General features: G+C 40.5%; 2 protein-coding genes across 22 annotated transcripts in view; both read left to right on the top strand.

Moving 5' to 3' along the window:
* Positions 1-10,896, top strand: part of SYTL2 (synaptotagmin like 2) — a 120,227-nt gene extending 109,331 nt beyond the window's left edge. For all 21 annotated transcript variants that reach the window (XM_045071306.1, XM_045071305.1, XM_045071304.1 and 18 more), the window contains 5 exons: positions 1,833-2,003; positions 4,232-4,310; positions 6,979-7,078; positions 8,706-8,911; positions 9,830-10,896. In XM_045071306.1, coding sequence (XP_044927241.1) covers positions 1,833-2,003; positions 4,232-4,310; positions 6,979-7,078; positions 8,706-8,911; positions 9,830-9,975 — 702 coding nt within the window. In that variant the 3' untranslated portion in view covers positions 9,976-10,896. The remainder of the gene's footprint in view (positions 1-1,832; positions 2,004-4,231; positions 4,311-6,978; positions 7,079-8,705; positions 8,912-9,829) is intronic.
* Positions 10,897-15,184: 4,288 nt separating this feature from the next.
* Positions 15,185-17,833, top strand: CCDC89 (coiled-coil domain containing 89). Its single transcript, XM_013061965.2, has one exon. It carries the CDS (start codon positions 15,370-15,372, stop codon positions 16,480-16,482), a length of 1,113 nt encoding a protein of 370 aa, XP_012917419.1. The 5' UTR covers positions 15,185-15,369; the 3' UTR covers positions 16,483-17,833.
* Positions 17,834-19,083: the final 1,250 nt, after the last annotated feature.

The following is a 19,083-nucleotide window of genomic DNA, read 5'->3' as shown; positions in this document are numbered from 1 at the left end:
ATGAGACTTAGAGAAACAAAGGAGTTTGCTCGAAGATACATAACTGAAAACATGGACCACTATAACTAAAAGAGCTAGCAGAATTGTAATTCTGATCATGTTATTGCTCTGCCCACAGTCTTTTAGGATTTCCATTGCCCTTAGAAGCATGTCCCACTTTACCGTGCCACCAGTCCCTTCACAACCCAAGCTCTGGCCTCCTCTTTCCATTTTCAGAGTCTCAGTTCAGGTCACCCTGATTGCTTTCTGTTCTTTGGAGGAACGAAGCACATTTTCTCACACTCCTGGACCTGGCGTTCTATCAGACTGGAGAACTCTTTCCCACATTCTATCCTGAACTACCTCCTCCAGCCTTAAATGCCTCTTCCTGTGAGAGGCTGTCCTTAACCCCTCCTCAGGCACCTTGTTTTATATAAGGCTTTGTTAACACTCCACACTTTAACTACTGGCTTCGTTGTCTGTTTTCCCTTTAAACTGTAAGTTCCAGGCAGGCGGACAGGGACCAGCTCCATGTCATTTAACAGCTGTGTGCTTTTGGGCAAATGACTTAACCTGTCTGTTCCTCAGATCTGCCAAAAGCAGGTAATATTAGTACCTGCCTCTGTGCTTCAGTAGTTGTGAACATTAAGAGTTAATAGGTGGAAAGTGATTAGGATACATTAAACACATGAACATTGACCTTTAGTAAAGTGTCTAGATAGATACTCAAAAAATGTTTCTTGGAAGAAGAGATGGATGGACAGATGCATAGAAAGTGTGCCTGGCTCAAATACCCATATTCCTTTTTCCCCCAGACTGCTTAAGGCTGCCTTAGTCATGATAATGTAAAACTACAAATATACCAAGTGGTCCTCATTTCCCCTGTCTGAAAAGTCTGTCCCACTATTGGATTATCCTCTGAGAAAAGAGTCAGAATTAAATTAATTTTCAGTCCTTCATGGGTCAGTTTTTTATGGATTTCCTTTAGCCACTTTTTAATTACAGTTTGACTATGATATACCTCAGTACCCTAGCTATTTCTGGGTCAGCTACTTCAACCCTATACTCAGGAAAAGCCAGCTAATTTAACTGGTAAACTCAGAGAAAGGCAAGCCCGCTACAACCAAAATGGATATTCAAGTAGTACATCATAAAGCCAAATAGAGATTATTTTTAGATTAGAAGTACTATTATCCCTTCCATAATTATATATAATCTGGGATTGACTGTATTTTAGATAAAAACTGTAAGGATGCCAAATATTTTCCAGTTAACCATATGAAGCAGGAAAAAACAAATATATCTTCTCTTTAAAAAAATACCTTGTTGCAGGATATCTATAGTGGGAGATGTTGTGTGTAAATGGGAGCAAGTGGCATATGGGAATTCTCTGTACTTTCTGTTTAATTTTGCTGTAAATCTAAAACTGTTCTAAAAAATAGAGTCTGTTAGAAAAAATACCTTGTCCTTCGGTAGAAAACAGACCACAGGATTAAGCTTCATTAGTGTTTTTAGGCTGAATTGGGTTTATGTTATATCTAGTTTGAACTAAAAACATCCAGCAAAAATGAATAATTGGCTTTTGTTTTCAGAGACCTATTACTGGCTATGATATTTGAACTGTGGTTTGCTTTTCCAGAAGCAGAAAGAAAATCAGCTTTTGTGAAAGATGGATTTAGCTCTTTGAAACAAGATACTTAGAATAAGATGACTTTGCAATGTTTTTGAGACTTGAAACCTAACAAATGAGAAAACCCTATCTGCGCAGATGATTTTTCTCTTCATCTCTGTGTCATAACTTCGGTTATAAAATAATAACATTCACCACTTTAATTTCCTTCTTTGATCTGCAGTATAAAATCGAAAAACAAATCTTAAAAACACAAAAGTTGAACCTCTCCGTTTGGCATCGGGATACATTTAAGCGCAATAGTTTTCTAGGGGAAGTGGAACTTGACTTGGAAACTTGGGACTGGGACAACAAACAAAATAAACAACTGAAATGGTACCCTCTGAAGCGAAAGGTATGTGCAGACTTGGTTGGTTGGCTGGTTGGCTGGTTGGCTGGTTGGGAATCTAATGTATAAGAGAAAGCTACTATAATTGCATTTAATTCACAATGGTTATCCATAGTTTGGTTTAATTGTATCTTTTCACTTTGTACCATATGTCTCTCTTTTTATTTTATTGTTTTTTTAAAGAGAGGGAGCCTGTGCAAGTGTGTGGAGCTAAGAGGGATAGGGGAGAGAGAGAATCTTAAGCGGGTTTCACGCTCAGTGTGGAACCCTACACAGGACTCAGTCTCACAGCCCTGAGATCATGACCTGAGCCAAAATCTAGAGTGGGATGTTTAGCTGACTGAGCCACCCAGACAACCCTGTACCATATGTCTGTTATGCTCTTTCCAATATTTTCTATTCTTTTTCTTTTTTCCTCTCTAGATTTCAGGCTAGATTTCCTCTCTAGATTTCTAGATTTTTGCTAACTTATCTTTCAGTTTCATAATTTTCTTATCTGCTATGTCTAAAACACCCATCTTACAAGTTCTCAACATTATATTTTACAGCTTTATATTTTCATTTGATTTTTTATAGACTTCTTCTCTGCTAAAATTCTCCATCTTTATATTAATCAAAGTTATTTAAGGTATATTTCTGAAAACCCAGTATCTTAAACATTTGCAAGTTTCTTTTATCTAATTTTTTTATCTTAGTTTGGTCATTTGGTCCTTTATCCTGGTATGCCTGTTTATTTTTTATTGCACACTAGACATTGTATATTAAAAACTTTAGGCATATTTTGAGAGGATTTTCTTTTGTTTCTGACACACAGAGTAGGGATAGACAATCTAATCTGAGAATAAACTGACTGGAAGCTGGTGTTCAGTTTTCATGTGGTCCAATGTAGTTTTTGCTTGCCCATATTCCTAGGCTACAACCCTTTGGAACTTCTAAGTGAAAGCCTAGAGAAGTAGTTCTCAAATTTTACCATCCGTCCAGTTCTACTGAAGGACTTACTAGAGCACAGATTTTCAGGTCCTATTCCCAAGGTGTCTGAGCTGATAAGACTGGGGCCCAAGAACATGCATTTCCAAGAAGTTCCTAGGCATTGCTGATTGCTGAGGTAGAGTATGGCTTGGAGACCATACGTTGAGAGCGGCTGATCAGGGGTATTTTCTAAGACTATTCCTTGCTGGCTGCGGACTCCAATTTTTGTCTCCCCAGCCCTACAAGACAGGCAAAAACTCTGCTTGAGCTTCTTCGTCTCTTTCATTAGGCTTTTTTCTAGTTTGGCACTACTTAAAAATAGCTGATGCCTCAACATGAAAAGCAGAGAATGTCAGGCTCAAATATTTTGTCCACTTGAGTCCTGTCTATATTAATAATTCTTCAGCTCCTTCCAATAAATTTGTTTAATCCAGTTTTAAAAAATACTCTTAGTGTGAGGGTGAGTTTGAGCCTAGCTAAAAGTCATAAATAGCAACAATACAAATCATTGTTTAGTATCTACATAATATAGCGCCTTGACTTAAGAAATGGCTCCCAAATATTGCATCAAAAATCACCTGAAGCACTTATTTCTAGTCTTACCCAAGACTCACTGGGTGTGAATTCCTTAGAAGATGTCAAGACCTTTTCCTTTTAAACTAATGTCAGTTGCATTTCTGATTCATGACCATGCTTTGACAATAAGGCTCTAAAGAACCAGAATCTGAAAATAAAACCATCTCTCTTATACTCAAAAACAATAGACATAAGTTTTTAAAATTATTGTCCAGTCTTTGTTATTTTTAGAGACCTCACATCATGTGATCTGAAATAATCAGGTTAATGCAGCTTTGAAAATGTAATGTTTGGCTTTTCTTCACCCTACTTTCCCACATTCATCTTACTCAAAGAGAATAATACAAATAAATAGTTTTATGTGCTGGCTGGGTGACCAATAGAAAAATGTGTGTTTTTATAAAAAGCAAAGCATCCCAGAACATTTCTCTTCTCCCCAAGAAAGCCATTCTGATTTCTCTACTATCTGTGAGACTAAAGGCTAAGAGCTGTTTTTTCAAGATACACAACATAGCTTTCCCAGATATAAAAGCAACAGTTTAGCTCTGTTGGGGAAGGAAATTTTAATCCAGGGCACTCATGGTTAATACATAGTTGCAGAATTGGGGCAGTTATGCTCTCATAACAGAACATCAACAAACAGTAAAGTCGTTTGTGTCTCACACCTACTAACAGCCTTCATTTTCCAGACAGCACCGATTGCCCTTGAAGCGGAAAACAGAGGTGAAATGAAGTTAGCTCTCCAGTACGTCCCAGAGCCAATTCCTGGTATGTAATGACTTTCATCCAGGTTTGTGCCCCTTCCTGATTCTTTCCCTCTCCAAGGATTTCTTTGGACTCTGTGATATTTTCAAAGGTGAAACCCTAAGCAAATTTGTTAACTTAGTAATACTGTGGACCAAATGAGTTAATTTACAGTAGACAAATTCATATTTTTTTATTGTGGCAAAAACACAAAACATAAAATTTGCCATCTAAGCCATTTTTAAGTGTACCCTTTGTGGTCAACAACAATGTGTTACGTATATTCACATTGCTATGAAGCATAGCTCTAGAAATTTTTCACCTTGCATCTCTGAAACTCTGTACCCATTAAACTATACCCTCACCTTGTCCTTCTCCCAACCCCCTCCCAACTACTATTCTACCTTCTGTTTCCATGAAAAAAAAATCCTCATCTTACAAAATTCTCTAGTTTACAGATCTTGTTTTAATTTTCACCTCACTCTCCAAAAAGTTGGTAACTGCACAAAGTGAGTGGCCTTTTCCATATTCAGAATTTGGACCTATTGGTAGTGTTAGCGTAAGAATGGACACTGAGTGTTTTTTACAGGTGAGAATTAGAAAGATTCTTACAGAGCCCCTAGGAAATTAGAACTCATTGGTTCTCTGTTCTCAAGGCCTCAGTAGGGCAGAAATCTTTTTCCTCAAGGTTACCAATTGTACCTTAATGTAAGGGCCTTGGGTCTACAGCTCCATTAAAGAGCAAGAGACTGGAAAGAAATGCATGCCAGACCCCTCTCACTTTCCAAGAAGTTCTACAAGTTTTTCTCCTTAAGAATCTATATGAATGGGGTGCCTGGGTGACTCAGATGGTTAAACATCTGCCTTTGGCTCAGGTTGTGATCCCAGGGTCCTGGGATCCCCAGGCTCCTGCTCAGCGGAAAGCCTGGTTTCCCTCTTCCACTCCCCGTGCTTGTGTTCCTGCTCTCACTGTCTCTCTCTCTCTGTCAAATAAATAAATAAAATCTTAAAAAAAAAAAAAGAATCTATATGAACGTTATGACTGAAATCAGAGGTTGCAATTCATATGTTTTTAGTAACCAAGCAGTGAAACCCTGGAATGGCTTCCTTTTCTCTAGATCTTTGGAGAGCTTGAGAAGAAGTCCCATCTTTTCCATAAAGCTTTTCCTGGCTATATCCTTTCACCCTCACTGACTGCATCATTATTTAGAATATTACAGTGAGGGGCACCTGGGTGGCTCAGTGGGTTAAAGCCTCTGCCTTTGGATCAGGTCATGATCCCAGGGTTCTGGGATTGAGCCCTGCATCGGGCTCTCTGCTCGGCAGGGAGCCTGCTTCCCCCTCTCTCTCTGCCTCCCTCTCTGCCTACTTGTCATCTCTGTCAAATAAATAAATAAAATCTTTAAAAAACAAAAAACATTACAGTGAGAACTTGGCATTTCATTCTGTATTACATTTTTGTAGTTTTTATATGAATTACTCTGTTTAGTAATTTGATGAGACATAGATTTCTCATATCTCTTGTATATCCAATGACATTCCTAGCATAGGCCTGAGTACATCAGAGATACTCATTAAATACTGATTGGTCGACCAGGTTAAACTATTCAGAAAACTATGGCAGTGGCCCTCTGTCCATGTGCACCCATTCTAGTCAACAAGTGAAGAGTAAGCCAACTGCTCAGGAATTCATTATCATTAGTTGCTATTTGTATGTATACAATGTTCCCGTAAAGTATGTAACCACATTTAACAAGAGTGGTACCTTAGCTAGTACTTATTTTGATTACTTTATATTCAGTAGGTTTCAAATGCCTCCCATTAACAGCAATTGAAATTAGTATTAATATTTGAAAGGGAGATGCATTTCATTGAGATGTATTGAATATGACTATAACTGGATGATTTACATACCTGATATCTTTAATTTGTCCTGAAACAAGCCAAACCCAGAAAGAATGATACAGTATTCTGTACTTAGAATCGGTATGATTTTTTCTTTTTTTTTTTTTAATTTTTAAAAGATTGTATTTATTTATTTAGAGAGCAAGCATGAGCCGGGGGAGGGGCAGAGTTAGAGGGAGAGAGAGAATCTCAAGCAGACTCCACACTGAGCAGGGACCCCAGTGCCATGACTCTGAGATCATGACCTAAGCTGAAATCAGGAGTCAGATCCTCATCCAAGTGAGCCACCCAGGCACCTCTGGGCTGGCTTTAAGTACTGTATGATACAGGAGTTCAAATGATATCCCTTAAACCTTCTTCCTTTCTCTCTCTCTCTCTCCATTTCTCAATTCACTTCCTTTGGGTTTTTACCATTCTTTTTTTTAAGGGTTTATTTATTTATTTGACAGAGAGCACAAGCAAGGGGAGTGGGAGAAAGAGAAGCAGGCTCCCCACTGAGCAGGGAGCCCAATGTGGATCATGACCTGAGCCAAAAGCAAGTGCTTAACCAACTGAGGCTCCGATCTTCCCCAATGTAAATTATTTTCATAGAACTCTCTGAGCACAATGTAGCCAGACTAGGGAGGATTTAGGTAAGAATGTATAGATTTAACCAATTAGGATCATATCCTCAAGCTCTAGCTAGTATCACTGTGCCAGACCATTTTTAGATTGGCATTTTTGGATGTAGTATTGCCAAGAGAAGAATGGCAGTGAAATTTTATTTTCTGTGCTTTTCCCATTACAGGTAAAAAGCTTCCGACAACGGGAGAGGTGCACATCTGGGTGAAGGAATGTCTTGATCTACCACAGCTAAGGGGCAGCCATCTAAATTCTTTTGTTAAATGGTAACACCATCTGTAACTCTGCTTCTCTCAGTTCTACCAGATCCTGGTCTTTGCTCATTGTTTTAGGTCTCAATATCTGTGATGCTGAAACTCATCATTCATGGTTTAAATGACATAACTCGAGACAGTAGTGACATGAACTAGAGGAATCTTTGACATGAACCCCTAAGCATTTGCTTAGTTTTAAAACCATAAAGAGGGCATACATACAAATGAAACTGGGACCATGTACTCAGATATGGAATGTCTTCTAGGAGATATATTTGCTGGTAGATAATAGTCAGTATAAAAAAACTCATCAGATTTCTAATGGTGAGATGCCATGCCCCTGACTCCTTTGTGGTGCAGGTGAATTCTTCCTTCTGTCCCTTGTCCCACCTTTGTGAACTATTTGCAGAAGTTCTTGTGCCTCATCCTGCAAATATGTAGAAAATGACTTGCTAAACAGACCCTTACTAATAGTTTGTCATAGGACCTTAAGACAATTTGAGTTTAAAGTGGCAAACTTTTTTTCTCTGTTCTATATATAAATGCCTGGCATCTGTCAGTTGTAACTCAACAGATATTAGTGCATGTTCTCTTAGCTCCCCCTGACTAATTTCATCTACACAGATTCTCCCAGAAGATCAGCTAGAGCTGTTTAGATTTTTTATGGCAGTATTTGTGATTTTCCCTATACGAATTATTCATAGATGTCAACTGGCATGATTTTTCAGCTCAGGTCAGTCTCTCATTCTGAGACTGCTCACAGACCTTCTTGTGTTTATAAGAGATATCATGGGTTAAAAGCAGAAAATAGATAATCAAGAATGTTTCCAAATGCTAAAGGAATCCTCAAGCAATTGCTACCATATTAAGCATTTACTAAATGAAAGCACTAAACTAAGTTGTTTGCTTCATATGTAATTCTAATATTAACCTTATGAAATAGGCATCAGCATTCTCATTTTAAAGATGAAGAAGCAAGAGTCTGAGAAATTATGTGACTTCCCCTGTAATACACAGCCAATGAGTAACAGAGTCAGGATTCAAAGCAAGTCTGGTCCACTGTAATACAGAGTCTCTCCAGCAGGATGCCGCTGTTAATCACCACGGTCACTGCCATTATCACCACCACCAACACATCAACATCATCACAACCGTTACCACCATCATCACTACTGCCACCACCACTGCCATCACCACAACCATCATTACCACCATTGCTGCCATTATCACCAACACCGTCGCCACCACTGCCACCAGCATATCAATATCACCATCACTGCCATCATCACTACCACCACCACCTGTGCCAGCATCACCACCATTGTCGCTGCCACCACTATCAAGGCTGCCACCCCTGCCGCCATCACCACCACCACCACCACAGTCACCACCACCATCAACATCACCATTACTATTACCGCCATCATCACTACCACCATCACCGCTGCCGCTGCCACCCCCACCACCATCATCTCCACCACCATCACCACCCCACCATCACCACCACCACTACTGCTTCTCTATACTCTACACTTCCATTTCCTTCGGCCAGTCTTCAGTAGTTGTATTGAAATTCAATGAAAGCACAAATGTTCACCATCTTATTAAAATGCTTTCACAATAATGATTCCTTTTATAGTATCATCCTTCCAGATACAAGTAGGAAAAGTCGTCAAAAAACCAGAGCTGTAGGGAAAACCACCAATCCTGTCTTCAACCACACCATGGTGTATGACGGGTTCAGGCCTGAAGATCTGACAGAAGCCTGTGTAGAGCTTACTGTCTGGGACCATTACAAATTAACCAACCAGTTTTTGGGAGGTCTTCGGATTGGCTTTGGAACAGGTAATATTTGTTACACTTTTAATCCTTTACGAGCCAAGTGCTTCTGGGGATGCTTGGAGTTTGTCTGTTTTTTCCTAATGAAAACAGATACTCTATTTCTATTAGTATAATGAAATGAATGAGTGAAGGAATGTCAGGCTGTATGCCAAAGGCTCTAGATATGAAGATTAACAGGATGTAGTATCTGTCCACACAGAACTTAAGTTATTGTGTGTGGGAGGCACAAAAAAGCCTTCTTCACTACTCTTCCCTGAAAAAACATTTATATCTTTTCATGACTAAAAGTGTGCTTTAAATAATCATAGTAAATAGTATTTATGGGGCACTAGTCACTGTTGAATCCTCATAGAAATCATGACTAAAAGTGTGCTTTAAATAATCATAGTAAATAGTATTTATGGGGCACTAGTCACTGTTGAATCCTCACAGAAATCTTGTGAGTAATTACTGATGTTATCCCCAGAGGAACTGATGTTCCAAGAAATGATGTAACAGAACTCATCAGTATGAGGGCCAAGATTCAAAGTTGAGTCTGTTAGACACTAAACCCCAAACTACACTTTCTTAGAGATCATCTGGTGTTACTTCCCACCCAATGCCAGGCTTTACCCCTACTACCTCACTGTGTCCCTGACAGATTGTCAGCCAGCTTTTCTATGAACACGAAGAGAGATCATTACTCTCTGAGTAGAGGGAATAGTCCCAATTATGGACTCCTTTGTTAACAGACATTTCAGGTGATTAAACAATTCTTTCTTATAATGAGCCCCACATATGCCCTTCTGGTGATATTAAAACTATCCCTTGCTGTCTTCCATTGATGATTGTAATTAGGGGATGATCCATTTTTTCCCTCCAATGAACTATTCCTTTCTAACTGCAAAGCTTCCTTTTTTTTTTTTTCCCCCCCTTTTGCAGGTAAAAGCTATGGTACTGAAGTGGATTGGATGGACTCTACTTCAGAGGAAGTTGCTCTCTGGGAAAAGATGGTAAATTCCCCCAACACTTGGATTGAAGCAACTCTGCCTCTCAGAATGCTGCTGATTGCCAAGATTTCAAAATGAACCCAAATTCGACTGGCTCCCACTGAAAACTACTAAGCAGGTGGAATCTGATCTTGCAAATCTAACTGTGCAGACAGATTTTCATCTGCTGCCTCTTGCCACTAACGGAGGCTACACAGCATGTTAAAGTCAACCTGCATATGGTTCTTTGGTTAGAAGTCCCAAGAGATTTAAGCAAGAATAACGTGTGTAACTTATGACTTCGGCATGAGAGAAGATATTTGAGAAAGTTAGGAAAATCAAACAGTTGCTGCTGCTTCAGAGAAAAAGCCATCAAAAAATATTAAATGTGGGGTGTTTCTACCCAGCAAAATATTCTAGTTTGCTGTCCCGTGTTTCACACCACATGCCATGCAGTTAGAAGGGCCTGCTTGCTACTCAGTGGTTGAAAACCCTCGCAGGAACTGAAAATATGCAGTTTTTGGAAGAGAGGGACAGGAAAAAAACTCCTAGAAGGGGGCTAAAGGCAGAATATCTGTGATAGTAAAGAACTGACCATAGGAAAACTATTTACTCTGTAATCTCTGTTAAAATACGGAATTCCGGGTTAGGCCCGGAAGACTCAATCTACTGCATGTATTCCTGCCTTTGAAAGTGCTTTCCCCTGTCCCACTGTCAAAGTCTCCTTTGTGCTTTGGTGCCACCCACTGGCTCATCGGTGGAATTCAGCTTTTGGCTTAATTGTCTCCTAAGATCTCAAGCCTGTATTTTGTAATAGACTGTGTAAAACTAAACCAAAAACAAAAACCTTGCATATATAAGATTCTGTCGTTCCTGTAACTCTATGAAATTAGCATGAGAGTGTTCACAGAGAAGCTTTGCAATGAAGTTTTAATTAGAATGTAAACTGTACTTCCTATGTATGTAAAATTTCATAAAGTATTTTGTAAAAACCCTTACAGTAAATTACTATATGATTTAGTTGTGTTGTCCAATTAATCTGACTTCTTATTTTGAATGAAATACTTTATGGTAGGAATCCTCAGATTTAAATTTCCTAGCAAGGCTAAAGAACTGCTTAGCTAATATTTCTCAAGTCTTTACTGGAACTCTGGACATCATTTCCTCTAAGTGGGAAGCTCTGACTATGTTATTGAAACTGGAATTTTTATTTTTAAGAAATAGTTGAAAATCATTGAAGGGAAGTAAACATTTATTTTTGGAAAGTTTCCCATGGAGGCATTTTTGGGCTTATTTTAATATATAAAGCATTACATCCTCCTTAGGACCCAACTTGCTTGCCTTCCTCAAAACAAGCAGTGATTTTAATGTAGGTTAGGGGGAGCCTGGATGGTCAGGAGTGTGAGACCTTACAATAGGTGTCTATCAAATATCACTGAAAATGACCAGTCTGCTTGCTTCCTCTAAAGATGTTAGAATCTTCTACCCATTTGCCAGTAAGAGTGGCTAACCTAGAACAATGTCCTTCCCATTGTCTCGCAAGGTCTTTTAGGAAGACGTGTAGTCCAGCTCTATGCCCCTATTCTGTTCTGGCCACAGAGGAGGAACAAGATTAGCTGAGTGGAGACACACCTCCTAGGTCGGCCAGGGATAGTAGCCAAAGTCCAAATCTTGTTCCAGCTCCTTCACATCAAGGTACAAGCTCCTTTCTCAGCCCTTCTTTCAGTTACCTGCTCTGCCACCTTCCAACATCCAGCCAGCTATGAAACAGTGCGATTGGTTCTAGTATCTCCCTCTGGGATTGCCTGCCTCCTCCTGTTCTCAAATCCCTGGCATTTGGAACACCAGAGTGAACAACAGAACCACCTTTGGTATCAAAATGATTTGGGTTTGAGTTCTGGCTCTATCACTCTCTGGGTGACATGGGATAACTTGCTTAACTGCTCTGTGCCTTGGGTTCTTTGTTCCCTATAAAGTATAAAATGTAGATAACAATGCCTACCTTTCAAGACTATTGTTAGAGTTAAATGACAGAAGATGTAGAAATGCCTAGTCCTGCTGTATAGACAAACTCTGTAAGTAGTAGCTTCAAAGAAAGAGACATCAAAAGACTCAACAAAGGCAAGTAGGGGGGACTCTGGTCATCACTAGGGAGAGCATCGGCCCAGTTTTATGCCTCAGACGCCTGGGGAGGAAGTATACTGGATATTTTCAGATTCAATAGTAGGTGGGGGAAAATGATAGAACAAGAAAAACAACCATGCAGAGAGGAGCCCAAAGTCTTTATTACTAAACTGAAAATTCTCTAAGACAGATGTTATTTAACTTATTTGTTAGCATCTTACACCACATTATACATAGTAACTGTTTGTTGAGTAAATCAGTGAATGTATATTGATTAGGGTCTTGGGAGATTAGAGTCAGAGATTCTTAGATTTGACAAGTAATCTATGGACTTACTTATTTAAAATAATTTTAACATTTAGGGGTGTCTGGGTGGCTCAGTGGGCTAGGCCTCTGCCATCAGCTCAGGTCATGATCTCAGGGTCCTGGGATCGAGCCCTGAATTGGGCTCTCTGTTCAGCAGGGAGCCTGCTTCCTCCTCTTTCTCTGCCTGCCTCTCTGCCTACTTGTGATCTCTCTCTCTCGCTCTCGCTCTCTCTCTCTCTCTCTGTGTCAAATAAATAAATAAAATATTTAAATAAAATAAAATAATTTTAACATTTAATGTAAAATATTTTTAGTGTGGAAAATCTGTTTAATCAACAAGTATCATCGAGCATCCACCACGCGTAAAGGACATAGAAAGGTGGAGAGAGAGGAGAAAACATCCAGAAGCTCATCCCTCAAGAAACAACTGCTGTTAACACTTTCAGTACTTTTCCTGTTATCTTTTTCTTTTCTTAGGAAATATGCTCTGTGAATTCACTTTAGCACATCAGACAACCGTACGTGGTAATCAGCAAATAATACATTCAATATATGTGAGACCCTTTATGCTTAAATGAAGAGGACTCTTCTAATTTTATAGTCACTTGTCTCTTCTTTACAAGTTTCATTTTAGTATATGAGCTTGAAATTTAAGGAAAAGAAGAGAAATGAGGGGAAAATACAGGTAAGTTTAATCATATTTTTGAAGTCTTTGGAATCCACTTTCATAAAACTTCAATACCCTATAATTTCAGAAGTTGTTAAAATTTAAGTTCAAAAAATTTCCCCAGTCTTCCAACATCACTTTCCTTTTGTAGACATGAGACCCTGATCTTTGAGACCAAAGCGAAAACCCGAAACTTCTTTCTGATCTGTTTTGCTTCCAGTGAAATCTGAGGCATTGAAAATCCACCCAACATCTGTAATGACACCCAGACTTCTTCCTTTTCATCATGACTTGAGAGACTAAGTCTGAACATCAGAAACAGTGCCTGTGGGAACAGTCAACTTTTCATTCTGTGCTTAAGTTTTCCCAGCATTTAAGATCATTCTGAATTTTAAATTTTTTACCTTTTTTCAGTTCTCTTTTCAGCATAAAATTACATTCCATTGCCATTAAATTCCTTATAAACATGATAATGTTTAGCGGCTGCATAATATTCTAAGAAAATATAATTTCTTAACATTGTCTCTTTTTTGGACATTTAGATTTCCAGCTTTTAGTTGTTATAAACCAAAGTGCCATGAAAAGCTTTGAGCAACATTTTTTCTTTTGGATTATTTCCTAAACAAAACTCTTCCCCAAAAGGGCAACCATTAGTTCAAAAGGCATAAACATGTTTCAAGTCCTGAATACCTACTGTCAACTCACTTTCACTAAGTATGAGAGAGCACCTATTTTGTTGTACCGTCGTCAGTCCTGGGTAGTTTTAAAATAGGGGAAAATTTTTGACTGGACTGGTAGATGAAATATCTAATTTTAACTTCTATTTCTCCGATCACTGATAGCACTCAATACTTGGCCATTTCCATCCTCTTACCTGTGAACTTAATTGTTCATTTCTCTTTTACAATGTTAATGCTTTATGGATTTGTTCAGGCTCTCTACAAAAATATAAATCTATTGTCTGTTATCTTTATGGTGGGTATTTTTCCCAGTTTGAAATTCAGCACATGTTTAAAGTGCCAGGCACTGGTCAAGAATCCAGGATGGCCCAGACGCAGCTCCTGCCCTTAATGATCTCAGGGCTTAATAAAGGGAGGCAGGCAGGTGACCACGGAGTACAATAAGGCTTTTCCAGTTTCCATTAAAAATGTGAGCAGTCTACAGCAGATGCACTCAAAGTGAGTGGTCAGTTCTCATGTAAATGCAGGGAAAGGCTTCACAGAGAAGATGATTCTGAGTATTGATGCTAATTAAGTAAATTAGTGCAGCAACAAGGGACAAGGGGGGGGAAAGGCATTCCAGGCAGAGAGAATGCCTCGGAGGAGAGAGCACTGGTCCCTTCGGGGGAACTTCAGTAGTTGGGTTGGACTAAGGCGTAAAATGTCAGGCCCTGAGACATAAGAGGCTGGAGAGACGTCAGAGCTCACAATTTCAAAAAGTGAAAATAACTTGAGCTGTTCAGCAAAGTCAAATTAAGCTTTTCCTTACTCATCTTTTACATAATGTTTAAGCTGAGAAAGTCCCCTCTGACCCAGGGTTTTTATGCTTACCTTAATTTTCTTCTAGTTTCCATTTTTTAATACTTTAATTTTATTTTACTCGTGACATGTAACTGTTTAATACCTCCAGAATTGACCTTGGTATATGACCGTAAGCCTCATTTGGATCTTTTTTCAGTTGTAATGTTTATCACATCTTTGCTGTTCGTTAAGCTTCTTTCTGTAACCTTATTTGGCTAATAGGTAAAAACAGGGAATGCTACATATCTAATAAGAGGTATTCCAAGCCGAGGACCATGGGAAGGGAAACGAAAGAAATTTCGTTGGGGTTTGCTCTTTTACTGAGCTGTGTTGAACACTGCAGGTACAACTCACAAAGCCCTTAGGATCCTGACTCCCCCGGGTAGAGCTGCTGTTTTGTTTTTATAGATTGCAGATTTTTAAGGAGCAAACGTGTTTCCACACGACAGCTGGAGTGGGGAGAGGGAGAAAAAAATACGTCCCCGCAGCTTAATTTGTTTACTCCTCCCAGAAATTAGGTAGAGTCGGGTTTTCTTCCCCCGAAGCTGTGTGGAAACCCAATGGGGTTGGCATATCCTCTCTGTCCAGTACACGCAAGATCCCGGGCTGGAGCTGAGAGCTGAGAGCTGAGAGCTGAGAGCTGTGATTGGTGATTTTTTGAAAAGGCAAGCATAACCCGACTGGATTGGTTCTGGACTCCTCCAGACCCACCTGTTACTTCACAGCAGTCTGGAGACCTGCCCACCAATCACAGGGCTCCTTACTGGAAAAAACAACTGCTGGAGCGTGCTGGGAGTCCCTAGCAACACCCTGAGAATTTTGAATCTGACAGGGAAGGAGTGTGCAGTCAGCCGATGGTGGAGGAGAGCAGCGTCTATGCCTCAGGAAGAGGAGCCTCTCAACATGGATCCTCCAGCCCCGGAAGAGCCCTTAGAGGAGCAAACCAAAAAACTAGAAAAGCAGGAAGAGGAGATGGAGTTTAAGGAACTGGATGGTCTCAGGGACGCTTTGGCAAACCTCCGGGGTCTGTCCGAGGAGGAGAAGAGCGAGAAGGCGATGCTTTGCTCCCGTATCCAAGAGCAGTCCCAGCTCATCTGCATCCTGAAGCGGAGGTCAGACGAGGCCCTGGAGCGCTGCCAGATCCTGGAGCTGCTCAACACAGAGCTGGAGGAGAAGATGGTGCTGGAGGCTGAGAAGCTGAAGGCCAAGAGCGCGCACGCCCAGCAGCTGGAGGAACGCTTTATGACCTTGGCAGCCAACCACGAGTTGATGATCCGCTTCAAGGACGAACACAAGAGTCAGAACGTGAAGCTCAGGGAGGAGAATGAGAAGCTGAGGCTGGAGAACAGCAACCTCTTCAGCCAGGCTCTGAAGGACCAGGAGGCCAAAGTGTCGCAGCTCACCGCGCGGAGCGAGGCCCTGTCCAAGGACCTGGAGACGGTGAAACAGAGATGCGCTCAGGAGGCCCACCAGGCGCAAACCAGAGAGAAGGAGCTGCTGGAGCTGCAGAGCCAGCGGGCCGGCGCCCACACCAAGGAGGTGGAGCAGCTGCGCAGCCAGCTGCAGAGCCTCAAGCAGAAGCACCGGCAGGCCGTTGAGCAGCTGGCCAAGGCCGAGCAGGCGCACGGCAGCCTGAACCAGGAGCTGCAGGCCAGGCTGCAGACAGTCACTCGCGAGAAAGATGAGCTGTTGCAGCTGGCCATGGAGAGAGGCCGGGTGCTTCAGAACAAGCAAGCAGAGATCCGGCAGCTCGAGGAGAAGCTGGAGACAGCCGAAGTGGCCCGGAGGCATGCCCTGGAGAGGTTCGAACAAGAGGCAGTGGCCGTGGACAGTAACTTGAGAGTCCGAGAACTTCAGCGCAGGGTCGACGGGATCCAGAAGGCCTATGATGAACTCAGGCTGCAGTCTGAAGCCTTCAAAAAGCACAGCCTGGATCTTTTAAGCAAGGAGAGAGAGCTCAATGCCAAACTCCGCCATCTCTTTCCATAGGAAGCTTCTGTTTCCTATTTCCTCTAATTTAGAATTTAACTCTGTGCCTTAGCATTATGACAAGAGTAAAGTTGGTTTTCCATTTATTATACTTTTAAGCACAAAAGAGAATTCAAAGAAAAGCTATTTTACTGTGGTGATGTGCTTGTTAACTGTTGTAAGGCTAGCACTAACTTTCAGCCCTACCACCTAAAATACACACGGCATACCAGGTGTCTTTCTGTGCCTTGGAATTCCTCCTAAGTTTGCTATCATTAACTCCATCTTCCCCATAATTTATTCATTCTCAATCCCAGATATCTTCAGATAGCCTGCTAATCTTTAAATTAGCAGCTCCTGTGGACTTAAATCTTAAAAGTGCAAGGAGATGTACTATTGTGAAAACAGTTTTGCATAGTTCCCCCTTGTAGCTAAGCAGGTCTGTAGTCTCCCTTAGTTGAAAATAGAAACTCTAACAGTTTAATAGCATAGAGAGCTTGCAGAAGAAAGTGTCCAATTTTGCAACTGACAAACAATTGCTTGCTTCACCTGCTTTACAGCAGTATCCTTTTGATTTTTATTTTACTTGTACTAGCTTGGAAAAACAAAGATTGAAATCATTAAATTTTTCACCAAAATGGGCAAACTTTATTACAGTCATTCTATATGAGCAGTAAGATTCAAATAAGTGAAATCATCCAGTGTTTATGTTTCCTGCAAGCTTAGATCACATTCCATTTTCTTGCTTTTTTTTTTTCCTTAATAAAAACAGGATTTAGTGGTGCAAGTATGCAAGTATCAGTATGCATAATATGCTAATAGGCAAAAGGCCCCAATTTAGGGTAACAAGTCAGAGCAGACCAGCTATGATACATAAAGCAACACATAGTGATTGTTTTGTTTCTATTAGCATTATTTCCTTGCAATTACCTTTTCCTTTTTAATTTTTTAAAACTTTTCCTTATTTAAAAAAACATCTAAATGAAATATATATGTATAATTACAGCATGGTTTGTAGGAATACCTAAATATCTAGCTATTTAAAAACATTATAGTTATTACATCTATTTATAGAAAGTTTTTAAAGAGGCAATTATAAAAAACACTTTATGCTTCCTTATTTCTGTATTTTTAGTCAATACATAAACATTATAAATATCTCTCAAAATAGATTGTAATTCTGTATTTTTCTTACCCATTTGGTGCCAAGGGTCCCAAGAGTTACCTAATAATTTGGATGTATTAACTATACTTGGTATCTTTTTGATAAACAATTTTTGAGGGTTACTCTACCTCGGGCAGTTTTTTAAACCTATTTTCTCACAGTCCTATTAAGATTGTGGTATTAAATACAAATTCCAAGAAACCATGATTTTGGCTCAAAAAGACTATTTACTTCCTCTTACACATTCAAGAATCAGAATATAGGAGCTAATTAAATTAAAGTTATCCTTTATTGGGGTCATACTATTTACCATTGTGCTAAAGCAGTTTGGATGGCTTGTTTACTTATTTAATCTGTAGGGCCATGTGAGAAGGTAATTATGTTTACTTCTGTCACAAAGAAGAGGAAACTGGGATTCAGTAATTTTTCCAAGGCCATTTGATCCCTGGGGGTGCTGGGATTTTGATGACAACATCCCACTGAGATTCCTTGACTATTTACAGAGTGCCAAGCTCAGGGTTTAGGCACTAAGAAGCAGCATGAAGAAGCACTTTTTCTACCCTGGCAGAGCTCCCACACTAGTCTAGGAGCAAACAAAACAAGTACATACAATGTGCTATGTCTTACTGAAGGTGTTACCAGATCGCGGTAGGTAACACACACACACACACACACACACACACACACACACACACACAGCAGTTGACTGGCCCTGGGGTAAAGATCAGGAAGGTAAAGAGGATTAATTGGCAGGGATGACTAACACAGGAGTTGATATGTAAGTCGGTTCTTAAATAACTAGAATTTCATCCGTGTAGAAAGGGGAAAAGTCTCATCTACACGATGAGACAGCATCGTGTAGAAAGTCCATGGTGTTAATTTTTAAAAATGTACAGGATATTTGTGGACATAATAGGTAGTTGGGAGGAGGTTCGGAGAAACATCATCTACAGATAAGACTAGAAGATTAAGTTGTGGACAGAACACAGGGAGCCTCAAAGGCTACGCAGACCCCTTATAGTGGAGGGTGAAAAGGGAGAGAGGGGCAAGCGTACAAAACGCAGCCACAGAAGCCCTCCTTTCCCCAGCCGGGTTTGGGCTGCTTCGCCTGTGGTCTGGTGCGCATGCGTGCCTGGTGGGCATGTGTGCATAGAGAATCCTTGCCTTTATCCCATCATTGCCCCCAACCCTTTCTGCCTGTCCAAGCTCCACCCACTGGGCCCAACCCGTGTCTGGAGGTGGGGTAGTTCGCCCAGATTTTACGCCCAACCTCCGTGGAGGAGGCCTCTCCTGGGCAGAGACAAGGTGGGTCTTATAAGCGGGCTAAGAGCAGTTTGGGGAACGAATCTTGACGTCCTCGTACTGAAATGTGGTCTAGTGGAGGATTTAGCCCATGGTACTTTCTTTAGATGGGGAAAGGTGTATCTGGAAGAGTGTGGGGGTAGGTAAGGTAGGGG

Source organism: Mustela putorius, unplaced genomic scaffold (genome assembly GCF_011764305.1).
Source record: "Mustela putorius furo isolate JIRA1106 unplaced genomic scaffold, ASM1176430v1.1 tig00003987_pilon_pilon_pilon, whole genome shotgun sequence".
NCBI lineage: Eukaryota > Metazoa > Chordata > Mammalia > Carnivora > Mustelidae > Mustela > Mustela putorius.
Note: the sequence above shows the minus strand (reverse complement) of the source record. Positions and strands in the feature narration are given on the sequence as shown.

Excerpts from the sequence above, each read along its gene's own strand:
- CCDC89 (XM_013061965.2), top strand. The coding sequence starts at position 15,370 with ATGCCTCAGGAAGAGGAGCCTCTCAACATGGATCCTCCAGCCCCGGAA.